Source organism: Physella acuta, unplaced genomic scaffold, assembly GCF_028476545.2.
Source record: "Physella acuta isolate Inbredline_101_S28 unplaced genomic scaffold, ASM2847654v3 ptg000007l, whole genome shotgun sequence".
NCBI lineage: Eukaryota > Metazoa > Mollusca > Gastropoda > Physidae > Physella > Physella acuta.
In genome coordinates this window covers 300,975-328,828 of record NW_026731527.1, presented here as the reverse complement: position 1 = coordinate 328,828, position 27,854 = coordinate 300,975, and the positions used below count along the sequence as shown (strand labels likewise).

At 30.8% G+C, this 27,854-nt stretch overlaps 1 protein-coding gene across 1 annotated transcript; it reads right to left on the bottom strand.

Moving 5' to 3' along the window:
- Positions 1-320: 320 nt before the first annotated feature.
- Positions 321-27,534, bottom strand: LOC131944591 (uncharacterized). Its single transcript, XM_059305314.1, has 47 exons — positions 27,484-27,534; positions 27,298-27,358; positions 26,679-26,798; positions 25,745-25,893; positions 25,089-25,218; positions 24,571-24,773; positions 24,088-24,169; positions 23,516-23,686; positions 22,785-23,053; positions 22,078-22,141; positions 22,026-22,039; positions 21,661-21,937; positions 21,012-21,124; positions 20,607-20,727; positions 20,109-20,255; positions 19,555-19,752; positions 19,205-19,453; positions 18,533-18,752; positions 17,878-18,050; positions 17,306-17,467; positions 16,835-16,957; positions 16,255-16,380; positions 15,882-16,004; positions 15,182-15,304; positions 14,550-14,795; positions 14,289-14,423; positions 13,774-13,899; positions 12,426-12,548; positions 12,092-12,223; positions 8,425-8,535; positions 7,937-8,077; positions 7,384-7,509; positions 6,884-7,006; positions 6,405-6,524; positions 5,935-6,057; positions 5,543-5,665; positions 4,820-5,077; positions 3,914-4,171; positions 2,957-3,223; positions 2,710-2,859; positions 2,490-2,615; positions 2,152-2,264; positions 1,780-1,841; positions 1,353-1,516; positions 793-883; positions 639-652; positions 321-523 (listed from the first exon to the last, which is right to left on the bottom strand). Exons 1-47 carry the CDS (start codon positions 27,532-27,534, stop codon positions 390-392), a joined length of 6,735 nt encoding a protein of 2,244 aa, XP_059161297.1. The 3' UTR covers positions 321-389.
- Positions 27,535-27,854: the final 320 nt, after the last annotated feature.

The following is a 27,854-nucleotide window of genomic DNA, read 5'->3' as shown; positions in this document are numbered from 1 at the left end:
TTAAATCATCATAAAATTGAACGAAAATGGTATTACCTATTTTCGAAAAAAATTGCATATTTGTAATGCAATAAGTTTTAAAATAATTTAATAAACTGAACTATGGTAAAAAAAAAATAGCATAAAGTGGATTTAACAAGGTAAAAAATTTATAGTACAGATTATTACATTTCACAATTTTCAGTAATTCATTTCATTTATAAATAAATAATACACTGATATAACGTAAATAAAATATATATATATATATATATATATATATATATATATATATATATATATATATATATATATATATATATATATATATATAATGTTGGATTAAAATTTCCCTAAAAAACAATCAATACAAGCATTACATATGTTAATTCAGTGCTAAGCAAATTATTTTATAAGCCAACATAAATTTTATTTTCCCCAATTTTCTTTTTGATACAGCAGTAAGTAACTATACCAATACAGGCACAAGCTAAAGTAAAGAGAGATAATCCAATTGAAAGTCCCAGAGTTATCTGTAGATCATCTGTGGAGGATATTTGAGTGTTTAGTAATGTAAAATCAATGTCAAAAATAAAACCTTCAACTTAAAAACAATTTAAGAATTTTTCTTTTTTTAACTTAAAATAATTGTAACATACCTTTTGTATTTATGCTGAAAATAGATCAGAAAAATGTGTTATAAAATGATATTTCTGTAAATTATTGGCTAATAAATGAAAATTTTAAAATTGAAGGAAAAGAAGAAACACGAATATTAAACTTCTAAATGAATAAGAATAATCAGGTACTTACACACAAACTGTTGTTCCATCCACCTCTACACACTCTTCATTAGTTTTACATGGATTGTTCTTTTGTCTTACTGTACAGGTTGCAGCAGAAACTAAATTAATATAATAATACTGTGTTAGATAAATTATACCAATAAGACAATAATTGCAATATATATAAAATTGTAAAGTATGCCTATAAAGTTTTGTATATGTTATCACATTGTTGGTTGTTGCACATTAGATGTAACATTGGGCACATTCATATAACTTATTTAAATGATATTAATACAATTTTGAAATTATGCACTCTATGTCATTTATATTGTACATCTTGATTTGATTCTATGAACTTAAATAAATGTAATTGACAGTATAATTTTATCGAAAAAGACCAATATTTTTATCTCCTATGTGTTTTTTAAAATATCCGTAGATATATTCATTGATTCAGTTGTCAATTATTTAAGTATTTTTTCCTATTTTTTTGCCAAATCTAAAAAAACCAAGAAATTAATATGATTTTTTATTTATTTCTCAATGACTTACATAACTGGCTTTCAATATAACTGATTTATTTACCTGGCTTGTTATTGATGTTCAAGTTTAGGATCAATACGGTTGAGTTGTTTAGTGTTAGCCCTTGTGCCATAATTAACTGTATTGCATCAATCAGTGCTTGAGATGGGGAACTCTGTAGAATCTGATCTATGAGGATTTCCAGGTCAGCTATAAGACTGCCTTTACTGCAGAAACATCAAGAATGTTTAGATGATACAGAAGTGCAATAAAACTACATTTTGATTTCAAATGTTTTCATTTTACTTATCTCTGATTTGACTAATTAACTAATCATCAAATTATTTCAATTAAGTTAAGATATTATTGCAACAAAAAATGAATAAAATGTGTATAGATTACTTGAATTATATTACAAATAGCTCAAAAACTTTTAACAACTTTACACTTTAACTATGGTATGGAGATATATAACACTTGACATACACACCTGAGATTTTTACAGTTAACTTTTACCACGGGTAATTTTTTAGCTTTCAGTTCCTTAAACATCTGTTAAAAAAATATAGGCAATTTAGGCTGTTTAGGCTTTAAAAAACACATAACTAGAAACATATAGGAAATTAATTACTGTAGTATCAAATACATCAGATTTCCGTTTATGAATTAAAGGTAAGGCTTCAATCAAGCCCCGGTTAAGTTAGGCAACTGCCATTCTTCAAATCAATGTATGGTAGCATCCTAGTTTCATGAAAGAATTGTTATATTTAATTTAAATAAATTTTATTTTAAGTATAAATTTTAATAATGTTTAAAAGGAAGACGCCATTCTTTAAAATAGGTGTTGAGAAAATTTGTTTACTTGATCTTCTACTTCCACTTTTGTCTTGATATAATCATCACTGTTTTTGTCTTCCAAGTTCAATTTAGCAACATCAATGTTGAAGGTAATCTTCATGTCTTGAGTGGAGACAACTGCAAATGATAAAAGCAAAAAGTGTTAACTTTTCGTGTAATAAAAAGGTTTATACAAGGAATTTCATTTCTTAAATTTCAGCATGTCTAGAAGTTACAAAAGTAAATTTTCTTTAATATTTATTTAAAAACAAACATGAAATTAAATATAGAATACATTTTAATTTTATTTATTGCGAATTGGAGAAAAAATCAATCCTTTTTTTTCTTTTTAAAAAAAATTACCATGGCAAGCTGAAGAGTTTGTTTGGCTTATGGTGTAGCCATCTTGACAAGAACATTCAAAGCTGCCGTTTGAATTCGTACAATTCTGCTCACAAGGCTTTACCAATGATGCACACTCGTCTACATCTGAAGTTAAGATTATTAATACAGGTTATATATTTTATATAAAAGATTTACATATTTTGTAAGAGAAAATAAATGTAAATAATTTTTTTTTTACCTTCACAGCTACAAGCGTTACATTTCCTCTCATAACCTTTGTCACACGCACATGTGTACACAGTGTCTGTTTTCTTACAATATTCATGCTGGCTTGTGTTGCAAATGCAGTGTTGTGAACAGTTGGTGCCAAAATAAAACTCATCACATGCTGATTAATTAAACAAAAATATTTACAATATAATGTACAAAAATTAATACAATAAATTTGATTCCCAAAAGAATTCAAACTTAGATTTTGTTTATACCTTCACAATTCTGACTTGTTGAATTTTTCCTATAGAAGCCATCATCACACAAACAATCAAAGCTTCCTTCAGTGTTGCTACAATGAGAATGGGATGGACAGTTGGTTGTGTTCTGGAGACATTCATCAACATCTTTGTCACAATTAGTTCCACTCCATCCACTTTTACACTGGCAAGTACCAGAGACTTTATCACATGTTGATGTCCCCAACACAGAACAGCTGCAGTTGTTGCTACATTCAGTACCCCAGCTGCCCTCTACACATGCTGGACAAGACATAAAACAGATTTTTTATTTTTACGTTGCCATATTATTACATAAATTATTATACAGTAAAAAAATTAAAACTTTTTAAAATAAGTCCTATTTTTAATAGTATATTATTACACTTTTATTGGGATGTACTCAAAATTGCTTTTAGGAAACCTATAAAACAAGTTTCAATTTAAAAACAAAAAGAAGATTAATAATTACATCTGAATAATTATAGTAAAGACTGCTTTACTGAGCAACTGAATAATACCAATTTTTTTATGTTGTTAAGTCTCTTGTAAAGAGAAAATGCCAAAATTCTTATATACATTATTACTGAAGATTTAATTAGAAATATATAAACATATTACAAAGTTGATATTTGGAAATTTGGAAAAGTGCTAACATAAAAAATATAATAATTGTATTTTTCATTTAAGAATAAACACATTTCTCAAAATAAAACAATATAAAAGTGGCAACACAATGATTTCTGTTTAATCCTAATGGTTTTTAATATTTGTTCTAATGATAAACAAATGTTATAAAGTATTTCTAACAAAATGCATTAAATGGAAATATATGAAATCCTAGATGGATAAATGAGAAAATTGAAGATTTAGTTGTAAAAAAAAGTTAATTTGTACATTATGAGTACTTAAATATTTTGTTAAAAAAAGAATACTGGCAAATAAAAATCTTACCTTCACAATTTGTAATGCTCTGAAAGAATCCATCATCACAAGGACAAAGAAATCCGCCTTCAGTATTGTTACAATGAGAATGGGATGGACATATATTTGTGTTCTGGAGACATTCATCAACATCTTTGTCACAATCAGTTCCACTCCATCCACTTTTACACTGGCATGTACCAGAGACTTTATCACATGTTGATGTCCCCAACACAGAACAGCTGCAGGTATTGTTACATTCAGTGCCCCAGCTGCCCTCTACACATGCTTGACAAGACATAAAACAGATTCTTTATTTTTACATTGCCATTTTATTACATAAATTATTACACAGTAAAAAAAAATTAAAACTTGTTAAAATAAGTCCTATTTTTAACAGTATATGATCACATTTTTATTGGGATGTACTGTACTCAAGACATTTTGTGAAACCCATGAAATAAGTTTCAATTTAAAAACAAAAAGAAGATTAATAATTACTTCTAAATAAATATGGTAAAGACTGCTCAACTAAACAAATGAATGATACCAATGTTTTTAAGTGTTAAGTCTCTTGTAAAAATAAAATGCCAAAAATTCTTTACATTATTACTAAAGATTTAATTATATATGTATAAAGCATATTACAAAGTTGATATTTTGAAATTTGCAAAAGCACTAACATATAATATAATTATAATTGTATTTTTCATTTAAAAATAAACACATTTCTCAAAACAAAACAGTATAAAACTGGGAACAAAACAATTTCTGTTTAATCCTATTGGTTTTAAATTTTTATTCTTATAATTAAATATTTCTAACAAAGCAAAATAAGTGGCAATATATGAAATCCTAGTAAAAAATGTTAATTTGTCCATTATGATTACTTGAAACATTTCTTTTAATAAGGAACACTAGCAAATAAAATCTTACCTTCACAATTTGTAATGCTCTGAAAGAATCCATCATCACAAGGACAAAGAAATCCGCCTTCAGTATTGTTACAATGAGAATGGGATGGACATATATTTGTGTTCTGGAGACATTCATCAACATCTTTGTCACAATCAATTCCACTCCATCCACTTTTACACTGGCATGTACCAGAGACTTTATCACATGTTGATGTCCCCAACACAGAACAGCTGCAGGTATTGTTACATTCAGTGCCCCAGCTCCCCTCTACACAAGCTAAAATAATAATAAAAATATTTATCTATTTAACTAAGCATTGTAAACTGTATTCTTTAAGATTTCTGTATTGCAAGACAGAACAGTCTATATAACCAGGATCCACAACCACAATATTGCACAGGCAACTATTAGTTATATTAAGGAAGATCTGTTTACATTATCTTTTTCATGTACTAAAACTTTGTTTTACCAACTATTTGGAGCTTAAATAATGAATAAAATTAAAATTTAATTTAATGAGTTAAAACTTTGATCACTAATTTGTTTCATGCAATTTTTTATAAAACTTACAAACATAAAATTCTAGTATTTTATTATTTAAATTTATTGTGTAAGTATAGCCTTTAATATATATCGTTAAAAAATTAAAGGAAAAATGTTACCACCTAAAATAGTTTCAACTCTACTTTATAAATGAAAACTAGATATTTAAAATACTAATATGTAAAGTTGTTTTTTTACCAATGCAAGTCTCCCCATCTGTGTCCATCTTCTGTCCAGCTGGACAAACACATTTAGTGCTAGTGTTTTCATTAGTTTCTATACACCCAAAAGTACATGTGTTGTTTACACATAGATCGATATCTATAGGAAAAATAGAGTTTTTTTTGTATGGTTTTTGCATAGGTCAACAGGGCTTGATCAATTATAAACATTGTGATTAATATTGTACAAATCAAAAATACATTTTACTTAATAGAAATGTAATAAAATTACATTATGCTTTGGTTTAACATTTATTTCAACATAGTTTCGTTATGCTAAAAATATTTGACAAAAATGCATGGTATGTTTCGATAAATTATGATAAATCCTCTCTAAAATACACTGAAAGATAATAAAACACATTATACCCAAACAAGTAAATTTGTCAGCACTCAATACCATTCCTATTGGACAAACACATTCAATACTTGTGTTATCAAACGTTTCAGCACACCCAAATATGCAAGTAGAATCAGAACAGAGATCTTCATCTGTTTGGATTTAAAAATAAACTTTTGAGATTTTATGTAATTTATTCTAACAGTGCAAAAACACTACAAATGTTTATTATTCTTATTCTGTTACTTAAATATAATGGCCTATTTCAGGGAAATTTGGTACAAAATCTCATTTTTCTTTCAAAATATTTTAAAATTAAATATTTTATATTGAGTTAGTGTAATAAAAGACAAACAGTAAAATAATTTATTTGCATATAAAATAAGGAAAAAAAGCAATTTCCCAAGAAATTTTGATAGTATTTACCCAACTTTCAACTAATCAAAATAATAAGATACATATGTTACAGTTGAAAAATATGAAGTTTTAAAAAATCTACCATCACAATTGAGACCATCAGCTGCTAAAGTTGTTCCTTTAGGACACAAGCAAGTCTCTGTATCATTGATGGTAGCACACTGGTAGCTACATGTGGTTTTGGTGGTGCATGGTATTGTGGCTGATGTGATGTATGACAGAAAAAAACTACATTATAATATTTTTACATAATTACTTCAACAGTTATTAAAATAATAATTTATTATTAGTATTAAAAATTAAAAATACTGTCATTCTTACACCATATTGTTTTGAACAATTAGTGAATACAATTTTTAAAAATATTTAAAAATGGATTATAGAACAAAACTATTTTTAGTTATTCAGTATTAATTAAAAAGCAGATATATTAACCATAAGTTATATCAAATTTCAATCAATCTAAAACATAGTATCTAAAAGTTTTACCAATGAAAACAAATTCTGATTGAAAAGTTCCATACCAAAATAATTAAATTAGTTTTTAATTGCAAGACTAACCTCTACAAGTAAAACCATCAGGCAACAGCTTGAGATCAGCTGAACATGAACATCTGTAACTTCCTGCAGTGTTTGCACAAATCTGTTCACATCTGGCTGTCCCCACTTCACATTCATTTATATCTAGAAAAGAACAAAGGGAAATCAGTACACAATGTAATAACAAAGGTTAGAAATACACGTTTATAATCCTTTTTATAAAACTAGCATATTTTTATTTTAGTGAAAAAAAAAGCCTTTTTGAACTTTCAGTTGGCTATCCCAAAAACATCAACATTTAGAACTAGGAGTTATTAAAGTGAATATTTCATACCCATACATTTTTATTTCAAACATTCAAAACAGCATTTTTAATTGGCCCTATAGCCAACAAACTGTTTTTATAAATATATTCTAAATTCATTTAAACAGAATATTTTATTTCTACTTACTGTTACATCAAACACACACAATTTAGATATGCTTTACCAAAGTTATAAAATGTTTACTACTGTTCTAACCTGAACAAGTGTTGTCTGTGATGTTATATGTGAAACCAAGATAGCAGGAGCAGCTGTAGCCTCCAACTGTATTTTCACACAGTTGAGTGCACTTGTTGGTTGTAGGACTAGAACATTCATTCACATCTGAAAACCAACCCTGATTACTATAGGAAACTTACAATGAAAGTCTTTAATATTTTAGAAAAAAGTTTTCTGGGTGCAATCATTTGCATAACTACATTTGGGAGAGGATAGCGTTGTGAGAAGAGCATTAGAATGGTGTCCCAAGGGGCAGAGGAAAGTACACCAGTCAATGAAATCCTGGAGAAGGAGAGTAGAAGATGTGACAAGGGCTGAGGGGATTACTTGGGTGCTAATAAAGAGAGTTGCTAAAGACCCAGTCCAATGGTGAAGTGTAGATGCAGCATTTTGTTCCTCAGGGGTCACAAAGGATTAAGTCAAGTAAATCATAACTACACACACCAAAAATTTGAAAAAAATACTTAACGGAAAAACTATAATAATAGTTAAATTAATCTTTAATTTAAATTAATCACTAGCATAACGTCACCTTCGCACGCTCCATTATTTCTTGTGAAACCAGTCTGGCAATCACAGGTGTATGACCCAGGTACATTTCTACATGTCTCACTGCTGCTACATTTGTGTGGATCTTCACTGCATTCATCAATGTCTACACTGCAAATTGCTCCTGATATTGTTAAACAAAAATACACTTTATCAATCAAAATTCTGGCCGATTTTATAACCACCAACAGAAAATGTATGCTTAACCTTGTGTATGTAACAAGTGAATAATACATTTGTGTGGATTTTCATTGCATTCTTCAATGTCCCCAATGCGTATTGTTCTTGATATAGTTATGCACAAATACAATTTATCAATTAAAAATCTGGCCAATTTACAACCACCAACAGAACAGTAAATAATTTACTGTTCTGTTGGTGGTTGTAAATTGGCCAGAATTATTCTTTTCTTTAACTCTGTGGGCATTTAACAAGTGAATAATGCAAAAAAAATGTTACAGTCTATCTCACCAGTGTATCCAGATTTACAAACACATCCAGTTGCTGGATCACAGTGATCGGCCCCTTGACCACACCCACATGTTTGATTACACTGAACACCCCATGTTTCGCCACTACAAGCTGAAGAAAGAAGGCATTTTAGTTATCTTGTTTTGTGATTGCTTTTGTGTTATAAAAATATTATAATTACATAATGAATATAATATAATATATACATAAATACATATATATAAATATATATCGATGGTCTCGGTCGCAAACCGTCTAACTCCGAAAATGTAAATTTTACAGGAGAGACAAAAAACTGATTATTTCCTTCTCGATCGCTCTAATACAAATATTTTTTAAAGATATCTCCGAAGAAACTCTCTACCGACTATACTGTAGCGTTTTAAAATGGGTTTTGTTGATATTTCCAACAATATAGCAGGTTTAAAAAGATAGACGGTTTGCTCGGTCTAAAATTCTCGGTGCAAGCCGTCTATCTTTGCGCGCGCAGACTTAGCTGTTTTGAGCCGAGAATTTCGGTCTCAGCCGCGTTCGTTCGTTTTGTCCGATGAACGTGATTTAGTTATTTTTATGTTTTTAAGTTATAATTAACACTTCATAATATTTAGTTGATAGTTTTGGGCTCATGTTTTAATTATTTGAGTTTATTCTGCATTATGGGGTCAGTTTAATTTTTAATAGAGATGTTTTAGTATGGCTTTATCGCTTTCAAGTGTATTCATTATGTCTGTATTTAGAAATAGACTTGTTAACTGTTGAAGCTTATGCTTTATTTATCTTTCTATTCTCACAGTTTATTTTACTAAATCTGGTGGGTGCTGGGTTTGTAGGATGATAATAGTAAAAACAGAAACTGTATTGTCAGATATATTATGACCATATGAGAGAGGCTGATATGTCAAGAGAGGCTGTCTGTTGAGAGAGGCTGATCTGTTGAGAGAGGATGATCTGTTGAGAGAGGCTGGTCTGTTGAGAGAGGCTGGTATGTCAAGAGAGGCTGTCTGTTGAGAGAGACTGATCTGTTGAGAGAGGCTGGTCTGTTGAGAGAGGCTGGTCTGTTGATTGAAACTCGTCTGTTGAGAGAGGCTGGTCTGTTGAGAGAGGCTGGTATGTTGAGAGAGGCTGGTCTGTTGAGAGAGGCTGATATGTCAAGAGAGGCTGTCTGTTGAGAGAGGCTGATCTGTTGAGAGAGGCTGGTCTGTTGATAGAAACTCGTCTGTTGAGAGAGGCTGGTCTGTTGAGAGAGGTTGGTCTGTTGAGAGAGGCTGGTCTGTTGAGAGAGGCTGGTCTGTTGAGAGAGGCTGGTATGTTGAGAGAGGCTGATCTGTTAAGAGAGGCTGGTCTGTTGAGAGAAGCTGGTATGTTGAGAGAGGCTGTTCTGTCGAGTGTGGCTGGTATGTTGAGAGAGGCTAGTATGTTGAGAGAGGCTGGTCTGTTAAGAGAGGCTGATCTGTTAAGAGAGGCTGGTCTGTTGAGAGAGGCTGGTCTGTCGAGTGTGGCTGGTATGTTGAGAGAGGCTGGTATGTTGAGAGGCTGGTCTGTTGAGAGAGGCTGATATGTTGAGAGGCTGGTCTGTTGAGAGAGGCTGGTCTGTTGTGTTGAGAGAGGCTGGTCTGTTTCGTTGAGAGAGGCTGGTCTGTTGTGTTGAGAGAGGCTGGTCTGTTGAGAGAGGCTGATATGTCAAGAGAGGCTGTCTGTTGAGAGAGACTGATCTGTTGAGAGAGGCTGGTCTGTTGAGAGAGGCTGGTCTGTTGATTGAAACTCGTCTGTTGAGAGAGGCTGGTCTGTTGAGAGAGGCTGGTCTGTTGAGAGAGGCTGGTCTGTTGAGAGAGGCTGGTCTGTTGAGAGAGGCTGATCTGTTAAGAGAGGCTGATCTGTTGAGAGAAGCTGGTCTGTTGAGAGAGGCTGGTATGTTGAGAGAGGCTGGTCTGTTGAGAGAGGCTGATATGTCAAGAGAGGCTGTCTGTTGAGAGAGGCTGGTCTGTTCAGAGAGGCTGATATGTTGAGAGGCTGGTCTGTTGAGAGAGGCTGGTCTGTTGAGAGAGGCTGGTCTGTTGTGTTTAGAGAGGCTGGTCTGTTGTGTTGAGAGAGGCTGGTCTGTTGAGAGAGGCTGGTCTGTTGAGAGAGGCTGGTCTGTTGAGAGAGGCTGGTCTGTTGAGAGAGGCTGGTATGTTGAGAGGCTGGGCTGTTGAGAGAGGCTGGTCTGTTGTGTTTAGAGAAGCTGGTCTGTTGTGTTGAGAGAGGCTGGTCTGTTGAGAGAGGCTGATATTTTGAGAGGCTGGTCTGTTGAGAGAGGCTGGTCTGTTGTGTTGAGAGAGGCTGGTCTGTTGTGTTGAGAGAGGCTGGTCTGTTGAGAGAGGCTGGTCTGTTGAGAGAGGCTGGTCTGTTATGTGGTAAGACTGGTCTGTTGTGAGAGGCTGGTATGCTGAGAGAGGCTGGTATGTTGAGAGAGGCTGGTATGTTGAGAGAGCGTGGTGTGTTGAGATAGGCTTGTCTGTTGAAAAATTAATCATAAAAGCATCTACTAAAGACAACTAACCATGCCGTTGAACATGTACGCCAAACACTTTGTAACCTACCATATAAACATTTCTTATCACGTATCTAAACCCTCAATCTAAAGCTAGTAGTGAATTAACAATTATTAAATTTATTGCACATTAGTGTGGAAATATAATTCGAATTATATTGTTTTGATTGATATTTAGATTATAGAATGAAGATCTAGTTTCAAAGCATTGTGTTAGCCTAAAAATTGTAAACAAATCAGTTTGGTTATTGAAAATCTGGAAATAGGCTATATTAAACAAATACTATTTGTTTATTATTCTTTAAAATGATAAAATGTAATAGAATAGTTGAACATAATTAATCAAATATCCTTACCTATAAGTACTGTGACGGCTGTGCTGTAAAATTGTGTGATTACGGCGTGCGACTGCGTTCCCGATCAAAAGTGTACTGACAAATATAGCGATATTCGTTTTGCGCCGAGATTTTTAGCGCTAGAAATAATAGGCGGTTTGTTCAAATGATTATATCTCAATAATCATTCTACAGATTTCTCTAATATTTTCAGGCATTATGGGGAATCATATTGGCTTTTGATTTATGTAAAAAAAAGAAAATCGAATTTTTTTGAGTTAGACGGTTTGCGACCGAGACCATCGATATATATGTATATATATATAGATAAATATATATATATATATATATATATATATATATATATATATATATATATATATATATATATATATATATATATATATATATATATATATATATATATATATATATACATACATATATATATATATATATATATACATATATATTTATATATATATATACATATAAATATATATATATACATATATATTTATATATATATATACATATATATATATACATATATATACATATATATATATATACATATATATACATATATATATATACATATATATACATATATATATATATATTGTATATATATATGTATATATATATATATATATTTATATATATATATATACATATATATATATATACAATATTTGTGTATTTTATTTTGGAAACAGCCTTCATAAAATTGAAAATAGTATTAACCATCACAAGTTGGTATTAATATGTTGTTTTAGTTGAAAATATTAAAAACAATTACCTATACAAGAGCGGCCATCATTGTCCAGTTTGGACCCAGCTGGACATGAACATGTGTAGCTGCCATCAGTGTTGACACAGTTGCTTTTAATGGTGCAGTCATTATCAGTGTCTGACAGGCATTCATTGATATCTGACAAATGTCAAGAAAATTTTTTTAGTCAGTTTGTCTCTTGAATATAAAACTTAATTTTTACAGAAATGTATTAATTTCTTATTTCAGCCTACATTTGGTTTTATTGCTATTTATTTTAATAAAGTAAATCGCCACATGTTATGTTAAATCAAGTTTAATAAATAGTGTTTAATGAACAACAGTTTCTAACTGCACATACCTGCACAGAGCTCAGTGTCTTTCAGTAGAAAACCTCTTGGGCAATAGCAAGTGGCCACATTATCAGCATCAACACCACACCCGTAGCTGCAGTTGATCTTTTGACCAACACAAGGGTCTTTCACTGTTTGTTAAGACACCATGTCAATATGTTTCATCGCACATAAATTTACTTTAATTAACAGAAGTGTTTAGACAATACAATACATAACATTATTTCAATTTCTAAATTTGTTTACGGTAAAAACAAAGAAAGCTTTACTCGCACTGCCACTGCATTTTAATCGTCTACATGTATGTTTGTGTTTATTTATATATCTGTATATATATAATTCTCTTCTGGGAGCCGCTAGAAAACAAGCTGCAAACGCGCTCCCTACCGTCCCCACCCCTACATGGTCTGGTGAGTTGTGGTTCACTCTTTATGTTTACAAACATTACAAACACAGCCGGGTTTAGTGACGACTATAAGCCGCAGATAATTTAGTTTGAAACGATTTTAAACGTAGGGGGGGGGGGGGGGGGGGGGGTAACTAAGTGGAGTTTACTTTAACGGAGGGGTGGGGGTGAAGGAGGGGGGGGGGGGTTATCGTCCTTATCGAGCTACTTATAGTGTTTTAAAGAAATATTTTCAGTGGCAGCGTTGGTAGTGTCGAATTCACAAAATTCACAAATTATGAATAACTGAAAAGTAGAAAAAAACAACAACTAAATAGCGGCGTATGATATGCCGCGGGTCGGCTCGTATATATTATTTAGAAACGTTTGTTTAAATACAGTTATTTAAATAGCGTACATTTTAGAATAACATTATTTATTAAATTAAAAAAAGCACAAAACAGAGGAATTACTAAGGAAATATTCTTAACTATCCTGATTTGCCTATTACAATAGCATTTTATAAAATTAACAACCAAATGTGCTCCAACATTCTGTCTAATATTTAATCTAGCACTGAGAAAAAAAAATTCTCTATAAAAAGCTTACCAACGAAAACAACTGTTCAGTATAGACACATTTATTTTTCATATTATTCTTTCTCAAAGATAATTTTTAAAAATAACCTCATTTACTGAACAACACAGTAAGTAAACTTCCCTTTTTTGAATGACGGTGCATGGGGCAAGTGAAGTAGAGTTCACCTGTTTCTGTGACCTTGGGGAATATAGGGATAGTGTGGTCATTGACTTTCGCTAATGTAAGTCAGATACCCATCAGAGCTGAGTGGACCCATGGATGTTATACTGACTTGAACCCAGATTTAAACACAAGATTTTTGGGTTAGCAGTCTAGCGCTCTACCACTATTCCACACCATCCCCTATGGAACAACGCAGGTTAAGCACAAACCTTTGACACAGGTCCACCTGTCATCAGAGAGATAAAAACCTTGTTGACACAAACAGTTGTAGGAGCCAGGCTTGTTGTCACATATCTGTTCACATTTGTCTACTTTCTTTTCACATTCATTTATATCTGTAAGACAAAAATATGTGATATATTATAAATCATTAAAATTATTCTTACAGCTAAAAAACGATAATAAAATACAAGTAGTTATCAAATTTTTAGTTTATTAAAATTATAGTAGGCTTTTTCAACATTTAGTAATTAAAAATATGTAGGCCTACTTAATAGTATTTAGAAAATAAAGTACATATGAATCAATAATGTATTAAAATTATGTTATGGCTGTAACATTCATAATAAGTGGAAATGTAAGATGCAAAAGATTAATAATTAACTAAAAATATTTAATAATTTCACAATTTTAAATACATTTTATAAAAATTATATTTGTAGAATTAGTTTCTACAAAAATGTATACGATGTTGAAAATAAGTGGTAAATTAACACCAACAAACCTTCACAAATTGACTGAGCATTCCTTGCATATCCTTTCTTGCAGGAGCAGCTGTAGCTTCCCACTGTGTTGACACAAACTTCTAAAGATCTGTCACAGTTTGTAGTGGTTGAAATGTCTTTACACTCATCAATGTCTGAAACATAAGCAAGAATAATCTATTTAAAAAATAAACAAATCAAAAGTACTCTACATAATCCTTTACTTATCTTAACATAAGAGCTGTCTCAACATAAAAAAGGCAAATTATATTGAAATTTACCTATGCAGGTGCCATTGTCAAGCTTATAACCATCTGGACATAGACAGCTGAATGACCCAATCTTGTTCTTGCACAAAAAACCCTCTGGACAACTAGTGGATTGGGCACACTCATCCACATCCACATCGCAGTGGTCACCTGACCAGTTGTTGTCACACACACAGCCCCTGATGGTGTCACATGACCCATGGCCACTACACTGGCAAGTGCTCTCACAGTTCATTCCAAACTGAGGTATTGTACAAGCTGGGTGTAGTAAATAAACAAAAATATCTGTTTAATCATAACATCAAACTAACTTAAATTTTGCACCAGAAAACTTTTTTTTTTAAATGTTCACAGTTCTCACATTCAAAAGAAATAAACAGTGCTATCTATCTTAATGAATAGAACAAGTCAGTGTAAGATTTAATTTTTAATTTTAACAATTTTATTTTACAGGCTTAAAATAAGATTATAAAATGTATAATTTAGTATTTAGCTGAGCTATTGCGGTGGCTATTATCTATAATTTTAGACATTGTTAATTTAAAAATCTACATTGCAATGAAAAAAAAACAATGACAGAATTGTTTTAAAGCAGCTTTTGTAACTTTGCGATAAAGAGACTGTAGCCTATCAAGTTCCCTAACCTGTACAGGACAAGCCATCTGGTGCTAGTGTAAAACCACTGTAGCAGGAGCATTGAAAGGTGCCTGGCTTGTTGACACAGCTCTGGCTGCAAGGTCTACTTGCAAACTCACATTCATTCACATCTGTAGGAAAAGGCTTAAAGTTACAAACATGTTTTTAACTCATTCATTTACATCTGTAGGCCTATATGAAATTTATAAATTAGGAACATATTTTTAACTCATTCATTTACATCTGTAGGCCTATAGGAAATTTATAAATTAGGAACATATTTTTAATTCATTCATTCACATCTGTATAGGAAAGTTATTAATTAGGTAATGTTTTTAACTCATTTATTTACATCTGTTGGAAAAGGCTTTAATTTAGGTATATATTGTTAACTAATTTATACACACATATTTGTGAAAAGTTTTAAGTTAGGTAGCCCTACATGTCACAAAATCATTAATTCAACTCAGTATGGGAAAATGTTTAATTTAGTTGGTACATGTTTTTAACTTATTCATTCACATCTAAATGGATACGTTTCTTTTAATCTGCCATTTGGGAAATGAAATCTTAGGTAATTTATTAATTTGTATTTTTAAAAATACAATATACTGGTGAAAATTATTTAAGATAAAATAAGATGAAGTAGAATAGGTCCCAATATGAGAAAAAGCATGTTCTACAAAAAACAGAAAATAAATGTGTAACCTCTGCAGTTTAGTGGGTTGTCTGGATCAACTTCATAGCCAAGTTTGCAGGTACAGTTGACCTGACCATTGGTTATGCTGCACACCTGTTGACACTGAGAGCAGACGTCTTTCAACTGCGCATCTGGAAATACATAAACATTAGATAAATACATGTTCAATAAAATATTATTTTATCAGCAGTATTAAAATTAGGGGACAAAAAAATACAGTGAAAAAAAATCAAGGTGATTTTTTAAAAATAAATATTAAAACTATAATTGAAATTTAAAGATATTCTCAATTTGTAAATGCAAAAATAATATTTTTAAGTATGTCATGTTATTAACATAATTTAAGATTTGGTTACATGTTATCAAGAAAAGAAAACACACCAATAGTGCAAGTGAATCCATCTGCTTCAAGTGTGTACCCTGCTAGGCAAGAACAAGAGTAGCTACCCTTTGTGTTGATGCATTTGTGTTGACAGTTTGAAGTTCTTTCTTCACACTCGTTGATTTCTGTGCAACAGTCACACACCATATGAATTGACATTTTGTATATAAACTGTACATTATTATTTTAGAACATCACACAACTATAAATGCTATAATTTTACTTTAATACACTGATGTTACTATACAGTTAATTACACATATGCATTATCTTATAAAGAACACAGAGTGTTATTCTAAAGTTAATATTTTTTATTGTATATTATTTTAATTTAAAAAGTGAGATACCTAAAATACAAATAAATATCTAAATGTTTGTAAACTATTTTCATATCATTGTAATACAAAGAATAAAATAAAATTTAAATGAAAGCCTATGTAAAATAAATTATATATAAATATAAAATTATGTAGGGTTATTGGTTCAATAGATTTTGAATGTTGATTTTTATAATACCAATTCTGATTTTTTTTGGTTAGGTTTTAATATCAATTGACTTTAGGATTTGAAAATTTGTACCTAAACATGTTTTCTTGTCAATATGATCTAGCCTGTAACCAGACTGACAGCCGCATGTATATGATCCTTCTGTATTGGTGCAAAGTTGATCACATGACAGGGTGTCATTGCACTCATCAATATCTGTCAAACCAAAGAAATCAGGTCAACTATAAATAGATTATATTTTTCAAATACTTCCTGGCAACTTGTTTGTTAACCAGAAAATTGCACGAAAACTGCAAACAAAATTTCAATTGATTATTAAGAACTTAGTAGGTCTACATAGTAACATAATGAGACAATTTTGCTTGCCATGGCGCTCTGTAGCATAACATTTTTTTTTCTAGAAATATGCCCAAATGAAAGAGTATTAGTATCATAGATTTACAATTGCTTATATTTTCTGTTGCCTACTTTGTAAAGTTATTTAAAAAAATTACAAGTTATTTGAAAAAAGTACTAGCACAGAAAATTAAATCTTCCTCTCACCAACACATTTCATCCTCATGTCCACAAAGCCAACAGGGCAAGGGCCACAAACATATCCAATAGAGTTGTTTCCCTGCTGGGCTGCAGTAAGATCAGTACAGTTCTGTCCCCTAGAGCATGGCTCAACAGCACAGGCATTGAGCTCTGTATCACACTCTTCGCCTAAAGAAAGACAATAATTTTAAGGAAACTTATCTTTTGAATGAATAATCATAAATTAATCAAAATTATTGTAGGTACAATACTAATTACTTGTTCAAAATTACTGTAGGCTACAAAAGTAATATCTTCTCTTGATTTTTAAAATAATTCCACGGCTATTTATAGAGCTTTTGGAAAAAAGACTTTAATTTCTCTTTGAAATAACTGGTTAAAACAGAATATTTAGAAATAGGCTTACTGGCATTCTAGGTACTTTGAAATATATATTGAATGATACTTCTTTTATTAAAAATTAAAAGCTAATTTGCATAATTTAAAATAAAATAAAAATTATTTTCCATAAATATGGGTTTCCATCTGAATCCTTAAAATCTATCACACAACCATGTATGCAAAACCTGTTGACCAACCTTTGTAAGCAGGCCAACAATCACAGGTGAGAATCTGGAACCTTCCATTGTAGTACTCCTCTGTTCTAGTTGTGTTGGTGTTACACTGACCATGTCCACTGCAAGCTGGACACACTGTTATAGGTATGTACAGTACAGGAGAGTAAGCTCCTTTGGTGTCCTTAACTCGGACTCTGAAAAATAATTAAAATATAAGAGCAACTGGCTAATAGGGGTTTTTAATGTTAACATATACATTATGCCATTTAAAAGCTGCATGTGTTTGAAATAAATAAAGATTTATTAATATGACTTAAGGCATATGATTTGAAATAAAAAATAAATTGCAGTATTGACTACTGTATTACATTTTTTAAATTCCAACACCAGTTTATAACATTGCTAACTGTGTTGCAAAAGAATAAATGACAAGACTAATACTAAATAAATATAGGCATATATGAACTATAGTCACCAGAGTAAGTAAACAAGTTCATAATATGTTTACATTTTTACACAGGATGGAGTATGTTTAAAATTACAAAATTATTGAAAAACCATAAAAATGAGTAGCTACATAAAAAAATAATTTTAGGCCTTCAGACTAAATAAAAACTTTTTTTCAGTTTTTAACACAATAGTAGAAACTAAGCTTGAATAATAATTTGCTGCTTACTGTAAAAGTACTGGGTATTTTATATCAGGCATGTATGTTATTTGTCCTGTTAGATCAATGCTTATTCCACTAAAGTTGCCAATAAGTTCAAATGTTACAGAGTCCCCATCATCATCCACTGCCATGGGATGGATTGTGGAATATGATCCTTGGCTGACCATCCATCGACCATTGCTGTTTAAAGTGTCGTTCAACAAATACACTTTTGGTGGGTTGTTAGCTAAAAAAAAGAAATTTAAAATTAATTTAAAAAAGTAATTAGGAATACATTAACTCAATACAAAACATAGTCAAGATTCCTATCACAATTAAAACATAAAATAATAAATTAAGTTTACAATAGATTTTTTAACCAGAGGTGTAGCAAGAGGGGGGGGGGGGGCGGGGGGTGTGGACCGCACCGGGTGACGCCATTTAGGGGGGGTGACACCAAGGCAAAAAATAGCAAAATATATAGAGAAAACTTGAGGGGGGTGCAAAAAAAAAAATTTGAGGGGGGGGGGGGGGGGGGGGGGGTGCAAATCAAAAATTTGAGGGGGGATGCGAATCGAAAATTTGAAAGTTTCTCTCCGGGAAGGGTCGCTAAGCCTCTGGGTGACACGATTAAATGCCGCAAAACTATATTTATTTGTACATTGTGTGATGATTTAACTAATCTAATTTAGGTCTTACCTAATACTTCAACTGTCACCGCCATCTCTTCACTGAAAGATTTTGTATTCTCCGCAAATGCCTGGTCACCAGTGGCCAGGAAATCAAAAATACAAGCATCATTTTTATCTCCACAAATTTCAACAGCTTTGGCCACATCTTCAGGCTTAGCTTCATCTTTAAACATGGGAGTGAACTCTGGGTGCTGGAAATCTTCTGCTTTTTCTCCTGGTCCATGTGTAAATAAGGTTGTCAAGTTGTTCACAGCCCCTTATATGAAAAATAGGCAAAGGTGTTTTTTTTAAATTTGTATGAAATATTTTTTTTTATATTTCAAATAAAACTACTGCAAAAGAAATAATGTAACCTACATTTTTGAGAAAACTGCTGAAATATCTCCCTTTCACTCAAGTTTGCAGAAAGCACCTGGCCATCAGGAGTAATGAACTCATCTGTCTTGTCACCATTGAAATTTCCCAAAAGGCCTCTAGTCTTACCCTGAAGATCTTTAGGGACTTCAAACATAATCTCAAGACTTTTTACAGCAACATGCACATGAATTGTCACCCCTGTTAAATGTTTTGGTTAATATTAAACAAAAAATAAACTATAGAGTGACACTCAATTAAGTTGTAAAAATATGTGACTAAAAAAAAATTTAATTTTTAATTTGTTCTAAAGATTATTCCTGCAGATTTTATAACAATACATTTCTGTAAAAACAAAACATAATAAAATAAAAATTGTACATTGTTATACATCTGCATTTGAGTTCTTGAACATGATATAGTAAAATCTATTTAAAAAAAATAATTAAATTGTATATTTTTTGTTTTTCACTACATTGTACTTAATGAAAAGAGAAGCATTTCGTAATACATAAATTGCTTTAATGAATGTAATAAGACAAGTTATGGTGGCATACCACAGATGAAGTTGACAACAGCAAAAGTTTTATTGCTCTTATATTCTCTTGTGATTTGTAGTGAATCACTAGAGAGGATAATATCTGAGTCAGAATCTCTGTAGAAGTCATTTGTGATGTCTATGCTATTGGCTGTTAGTACCATTGCTGAAATAAAAAAATTGATAATTTACTATATTTCCAAAAAAATATGTTTAAAATATTTATGCCACAATTCAAATATATTTTTGAAAAAAATTCATAAAAATTAAATTCAATAAAATCATGTTTTTTATAAGTGCCACAAACTCATCTTCACTCAATTTTTACTATGGTCCTATATCATTTACTAAATAAAAATGTATATATTTAATTGTTTAAATATTATGAATAAGAAAAGCAATTTATTTCTTTAATATACAATCTATCCAGTAAAATTTAACATTTTAAAAGCTGTTTCTACAAGAAACAGATTATTTAATTTGTTAAACAATACATATATTAAAATAAAGTACAAACTTGTATTAGAAGGTGATAAAAGAATTTGGAAAGTTGTTGTAGATTCTTTAACAGCAAATCCAATAAAAACAGTTGCACTAGATAAATTTCCAGCAGCCGTTTCAACTCTGCCTGTTCTAGCCTATAAGACAAACTTTGATATTTACTGAATGAAAATATGCACAATTTGTAAAGTGGATATCACTATTTGTGGTACCCCAACAGTTAGTTAGCTGTTGAAGTGGAACAGGATACATCAATATGTATTTAATGCTAATAAATGAATACTGATGTGACAAAGCATTTATACAATAAACTACATAAAAGAGAGTATATGCTTAACTCAAAATTAAGTACAAAAAATTAATTATGTAATCTATTTAGTTAAACATTTAATAAACAACAATACACTCTTGTCAAACATACCTGAATGATAAAATTTTCACTGTCAACTTTCATCATACAATACTCTCCCCAACCATTCATGGCATAATTTAGACCATCCAGTGTTGTTATTGTAGGGTCACCCAGCGCTGAGGCTAAAATTGTTATTTGTAATTGAAAAATTAAATGCCTAAGCTAAATTACTGTAGTTTATTCAACAGTAGGAACAGTTATGTGTGATTGAAATAAAAAGTTCTAATAGTTATGCAATCACTGTAAATAGTTTAGATTTTTGTTTGTGTTACAATGTATTTAAATGATGTTAATGAAATTTTAATATTAATTATAGTTATTTTGTAGTTCAAATAAAACACAGTAGCTAACAATGATTATTAATACATATTTTAATTTTAGACTGTATGTATTGTAATTCTTTTTAGAAACAGTGTTGCCTTATCAGCTAAGGAATTATATAGGCCTACTTCAAGGTTTGATAGTAGGTCAACAAAATATTTCATTTGTATTTCATTTTTTTGTCTATTTTGTTTTTGCCAGTGAAATTATTACTAGCAAAGATTTAGAACTGATTCAGGTCCATGGTTATAGTCATGGACTTTGTACAACTAACTTTGTTATCATCCTATTTAAGAAAACAAAAAGTACTTGGATAATTTTATAAGATCTATATTACCTGGCACAAAAAGAACAAAGTTGGAGCATCCCTTATCAGCAAATATTTTGTAAAAACTATCACAGTATTTGGCTTGGCTGGCCTGACTGCAGCACAGCTCATGCGTATGAATATTTTCCAAAGCCTTATAGTAGCCAAAGGAGCCAACTGACCAGGGGTCAGTGATTAAAAGATGTCCAGATTCAGGAGATGGTGGGAGATAAGCAGCTTCCCTCCAGGTTTGGAGCCAGAGTTTCCAATCTGTGCTGGCAGGTTTTTTCCACTTGTAGCAACATAGCTGATTTAAAAATGTATTTAAACATGGATTGGATTAACAAATAGAAAATATTTTATGTTTCCAATCTGTGCTGACAGACTTTTTCCACTTGTAGCAGCATAGCTGATTTCAAAATGTATTTAAACATGGATTGGATTAACAAATAGAAAATATTTTATGTTTCCAATCTGTGCTGACAGACTTTTTCCACTTGTAGCAGCATAGCTGATTTCAAAATGTATTTAAACATGCATTGGATTAACAAATAGAAAATAATTTTAGTTTGTCACATTAAGTTAAGGAAAATACCTAAATAAATCATAATTCATCATTATAATTTTATATTAAAATGCCATGTAACAAAAGTTTATTCAATATCCATGTCATCTAAGAAATACATGTCTTTTTTTTTTAATTTTGAATTTATTAAAGAACTAATTTTATTTTTAAATTTTTAATACAACTGATTTATTGATTTAAAAAGTTAAAAAGAATTTAACTTATGTTTAAGATATTTAAAACATGAAAAATATGATAAAGAAAACATTGAATTTGAAATACACTTTTTCTACATTTTAAAAATCTCTTGTTCACATAAAAGGAGTGTTATGTTTCTATTTGTGGATTAAAAGTCAATACCAAGTGAAAATACCCTTTCAAACCTACAGTAAATGTAACAGATGAATTACAGTTTTCGTAACCTCAGTTATTGTAAGGATAGAGTGCCCAATTCTATGCCTTTACTTTTTCTTTCTCAAGTCAGGTATCCATAAAAGATGGGTGGACGTAGGTACGTCATACCAACTCTAAGCCCTTTTGGGTTAGCAGCCCATCCACACTGTGATTGTGAAAATGGAAAATAACTCACCATATTCCTGGTGTTGCTTGACATCAACCTCCTTTTAGCCACCTGACTCAAGGCGTAACAATAAATGTCACCATTGGCCCCACGTTTCTCATACAACTGCCACTGGTTGCCCAGCCTCTCCAGGGTGCATGGGCACTTGTACAGCTGCTGCCTCTCATGCCAAAACACAACATCATCCAGCAGGTAGATGTAGTTGGACAGGTACTGTAGACAGGTGACATCTGGGCCACTCACTTTACCAACTACGTAGCCTACAATGCCTTGGTTGCCTGAGAAAGCAGGAGGGAAGTAAAGAATTTAAAAGTCAGAATTATTTTTTTTAAATATAACTGGCAACTTTAGAGAATATTATACATTTCTCAATACTCATACACCTTATCACAGGCTGACTACATGATAATTATAGGTATAGATATCAAAGTTGATGTAACTATTTCTGTGCTTTAAAAACGATTTTCTACTTTTACACTGAAGATCCTCTCAACTAAATGCAGGACTTTATTTTTATCCTCTATTCTTTAATGTATTTTGTGTTCGTTTTACATTTATTTGTGAATTTAAAAATATTAAATAACAATGTGGAAATATTATTTGTTAAATCACATACTTTTTTAGTTAGAACGAGGTTAATATTTTATTCATTAATTTTAAACATAGTTGAAAATTTGAGCATTGAAGATAAATTATAGAAATTTTTTAAAATATACATCGCCCATATCTCATGTTTCTACCTTCATTAGTTTGCATTTTATCCAAATTCGTCACAACAGGTGAGTTTAAATCTTTCATGTTATTTTGTGATTTTCCCCCTGATGTGCCAATACTGATTTGTCTCCCTGGAACATAATTCCAGTTCATGTTGCCTTGCTGGTAATGGAAAAGGACAAAAGCTGACTCTTCATCTGCAGGAGAATATAATGAAGAAAAGGATATCTGAGACTGATGATTGTTGAAAAAACATATTAACTTGAAAAGTTTTAGAAATACATTTTTTTTTTAAATATATTAAAACTGAATTTTTTTTTTTAAATAAAAAAATAAATAACAGATTTTAAAAATGTTTTAAAACAAGCATTTTTTAAAACTATTTTTTTTAACCTAAATGATTATCGATAGATAATATTTTCAGTGATAATTTTAGTTTAATGTATTTTAAATATAATAAAAAAATAATTTTGTAATGATTTGTAGATGAAATTTTATTAACATTTGTGTAAGATAACTAATATAGAAAGCTTTAACACAACATAAAATGTATTAGGCCCTATGTTGAGGAAAGGGCCACAAAACATTTTTTACTCACTAGTGTAAGTTCTTACGCCTTTGACTACCGCAGTTTCCCAGCCTGTGATGTAAATTGCTTGGATTGTATTGTACTCTGATTTCTAATATAGAAAAAAAAGTAAACATTTACATTAACAATTTAAATTTCAACAGCCTTACATCTGGAGAAGTGTCACACTTTTAGCTTGTTTAGTAGTGTATGTGAGGCAAAACATAGACAACAGAAAGTTTCTTTCTTTTCCTTGCCGTTAGCAAATTGTTACAAACTACTGTATCACACATTCCACATTCAGTAAAACATGTTATTAATAATTTTGATATAGGTCCTACCTGATTCTTGACCAATGTGAGTTGACTAAGTTTAATATTTTAGAACTGAAAACATTACTCTTTATCAAATTACTACTATTAAATTTTTGTTTATAAATATCATAATTAGCAATGATTTTTATATGCTCAGTGCTACTCATATACCCTCTCATGTGTATAACATTTGTTTTACCTTTGCCTTGAGAGAAAATGGTGCCACATTTTCCCATGTAATGACCATGACCTTTATAGCAGTAAAACCAGTGAGAAAGAAATTTTCTTTGACATCTTTTTCTGCTCTGGCTAACACATACATCAAGTTGGGCGACTCTTTGTTGCTTTCAAAATCAGGGAAAATGGATCCAAATCTTTCATAAGTCTGATAGTAAACCTGACCTAGAATTATTGACAGCATATTTATTCATGTGTACTTTAATGTAAATATAAGACTATATTAACTTGGCTAGATATCTGAAAAATATAAATATACTTTGCTTGGATTTAAACATGCCATATACCAATTGAACTTTAAATTACATAGAAAACATTTGGATATGTAAAACAATCATAAGATTTTGGATAAAAATTAAACTAGAAAAAATCAGTAAATCATTTGAATTTTTCATAACATAGCCAAAAATTGTACAGGTTTATGAGACAATTGATAATTTCTTTGAAACATATCATTGTGTGGAAGAATATTTGTATTACCTATTGTCGGGTCCATATCTGTCCAGTATGGAGCAACAAAGTTCAATCCTTTTTCAGTAGCCCAATTGAGGTCAGCCACTCCACTTGGGTTTGGTTTATCGCCAAAACCAAAAACTCCATTGGACATAACCTGGATAGATTATTCTTATATAGTTTGAATTATCACAATGTACATTTCTTGTGGATACTATATACAATTTTACATTTGTTGGATTTTTTTTCAAAACCACAAGTATAATAATGTGTCAATTGTGATTTTAACAAATAAAATATTTTATCTATGCAATCTTGTCTTAAACAAAATATAACAATAACATTTCTGTAACATAGGCTTCAATTATTTTAAAAAAATCTTTTTTGCTTGGTTGGAACAGTGTTTAATAAAATTATCATTTGATTTATTATATTTCCTTTAAGGTAAGCTTTTTCAATTTTTAAAATTATCTCTATCGAATTCACACGGACTAGTGAATAAGTTATTGTAAGTTTATAAGTTTTTTATTTTTCTCTATTAGACTTATCATAAAGGCCAAGATTATGACCAAGCTTCACAAGAAATGTGAATCAGTTTAACCAAAAAACATTGTCTACAGTTTTATAAAAGTAAAATGATTTTCATTGTGCTTTAATGATTAATGGTCAACTAAAAAACTTACATAAGCTGCTGGTTGGTGTGTATCCCCAAATGGAGCTCCAGAGCTAAACTTGATGGCATTGCTAACTAAAACGGCAGACGCTGGGTTGGCATTGCCAGAATTTTCCAGCCTCAGGTCACCAGCTGCTTCACCATATGGGTAGTAGGGAACTGAAACATAAGGTTACCATATGTGCTCACTTCTTGTAAACACTACATTGCAAAAGGGAAATAAGTTTAAATACTTTTTTTTAGGAAGTCTGTTTAACAGTTCGGTTGTAAGCTAAAATAGCGTGGCAGTAAGCTCTCCTAAATTTCTTGTATGTTTGTATTAAAAAGTTATGATTGGTTTGACACTTCTAGTAGAATCAAGCGATGGGTATGAAAGGTACATTTGCAACTAAACAATTCTTTTTTTTTAATAGGCAAAAAGTTTAGTGGAAATAGAGTTAAGTACCACTTATAGTGATTAGAAATTTTGCAAACGTTGCAACCTACATAACCAAAAAATGCAATTCCCTACACAAATCTGAAACTGCAAGCTAGTTATCATGTTAAATTTCAAAGAACCATTTTTTATGTTTCTAAATATTGAACCTGCTATACTCTACTCTAGCTTACTATTTTAGCATGTTAGCAAATCTCTGACAATATGTTTAGTGATCAGAAGAAATATAAAATAGAAAACAATTATGCAGCCTACATAATCAAATCTAAAAAATACTAAAGCTTGGATCACAAATAAAAAAATGGTTTCTAGAGTAAAAAATTAATTAGAGGCTAATTAGAACAATACTAGCCAATAATGTTTTTTAATGAAAAATTATTTAAATTAATTATAATTCTATTAATACATAAAACTTCCATTTCATAAACTGAATGTGGAATAACTAGTGTCATAAAAGACCGAGTAAAACACTAGATGCTATGGATTGAAATGGTCTTTAAGAACTTACCCACACACGATGCTTGTGCTGCTTTGTCTAGCTCTAGACCATCAGGGCACAAGCAACTCTCCACACCTTTATTTCTTAAGCAAGCGTGTGAGCATTTTTTTTGCAAACACGCCTTGTTTTCTGGGGAATTGTAGTGGTGTTTTATTACTATGACATGAACTCTTAAACCACGGGTAACATGGAACTTTCTATAACTATTTTAATTTTTTTTAAAGTAACCTATAATACCCAAATAACTGTTTTATTAACAAGATAAGAACATACTGCTTATTGAATTATTTTGTTTAAATATGCATTTTAAAATAGTTCTATGTTTATACCATATGAAATCTGAAAATGGCCTAAAGAGCAGCTTACATTTTATTACATATTTTACCATCACTATAAAAATATAGGCATGTTAATGAAATAAAAAAAATAACCCATTTTTACATTTTTCTGTTACTATAAATATAGGTTTTGAAACTTTATGTCAATAGTAGTATTACTATGAAGATTAATACAATTGCTTATTGTTTAAAATATTAGGATACACTTTGCAAACTTGTGAAATATAATTTTATTTTAATCTGTTAAAAATAAAATATTTGATTAACATGAAATCAGGAGATGTTTTTACCTTCTGAAGTGTAGCTTCCATAGAAATAGTCAGCATTCTGGTAGTAGAAATTGTAATAATTCTGTTTATAGTAGATAAACAATTTGTTGCCTTTTGTTAATAACACATTTTGGTTGAAATTAGAATACCAAAAGTGATCAATCAATGATCCATTTGTGTCAACTCCATCATAAATGTAAAGCTCACCATCTTGGCTATAGAAATTAGAAAACCTGAAAAAAATACAAAGTTTATCATCATCGTCAGCAGGTTGAATTTTTATACCCTACCCTTACAGTGTTGCAGAAAAATGTCTGAGAGTTATAATAAAAAAAATAATATTTAAAAAACAAACCTGAATGTGATAGTGAATCCTTCTTCCACTATTATTTTCCAAGAGCATTCTTTATTGCTGAAAGTGTTGTAAATACCGTAGTTTGGACTGATGATTTCCCCTGAGGCATTTGTTAAGATGTGACTACAATCTGGAAAACATGATAGAATTATTTACATTCCTAGAAGTTGGAACCTACATTTAGAGAGAGTACTCTTGTAGCATGATTCTGTAGCACATACAG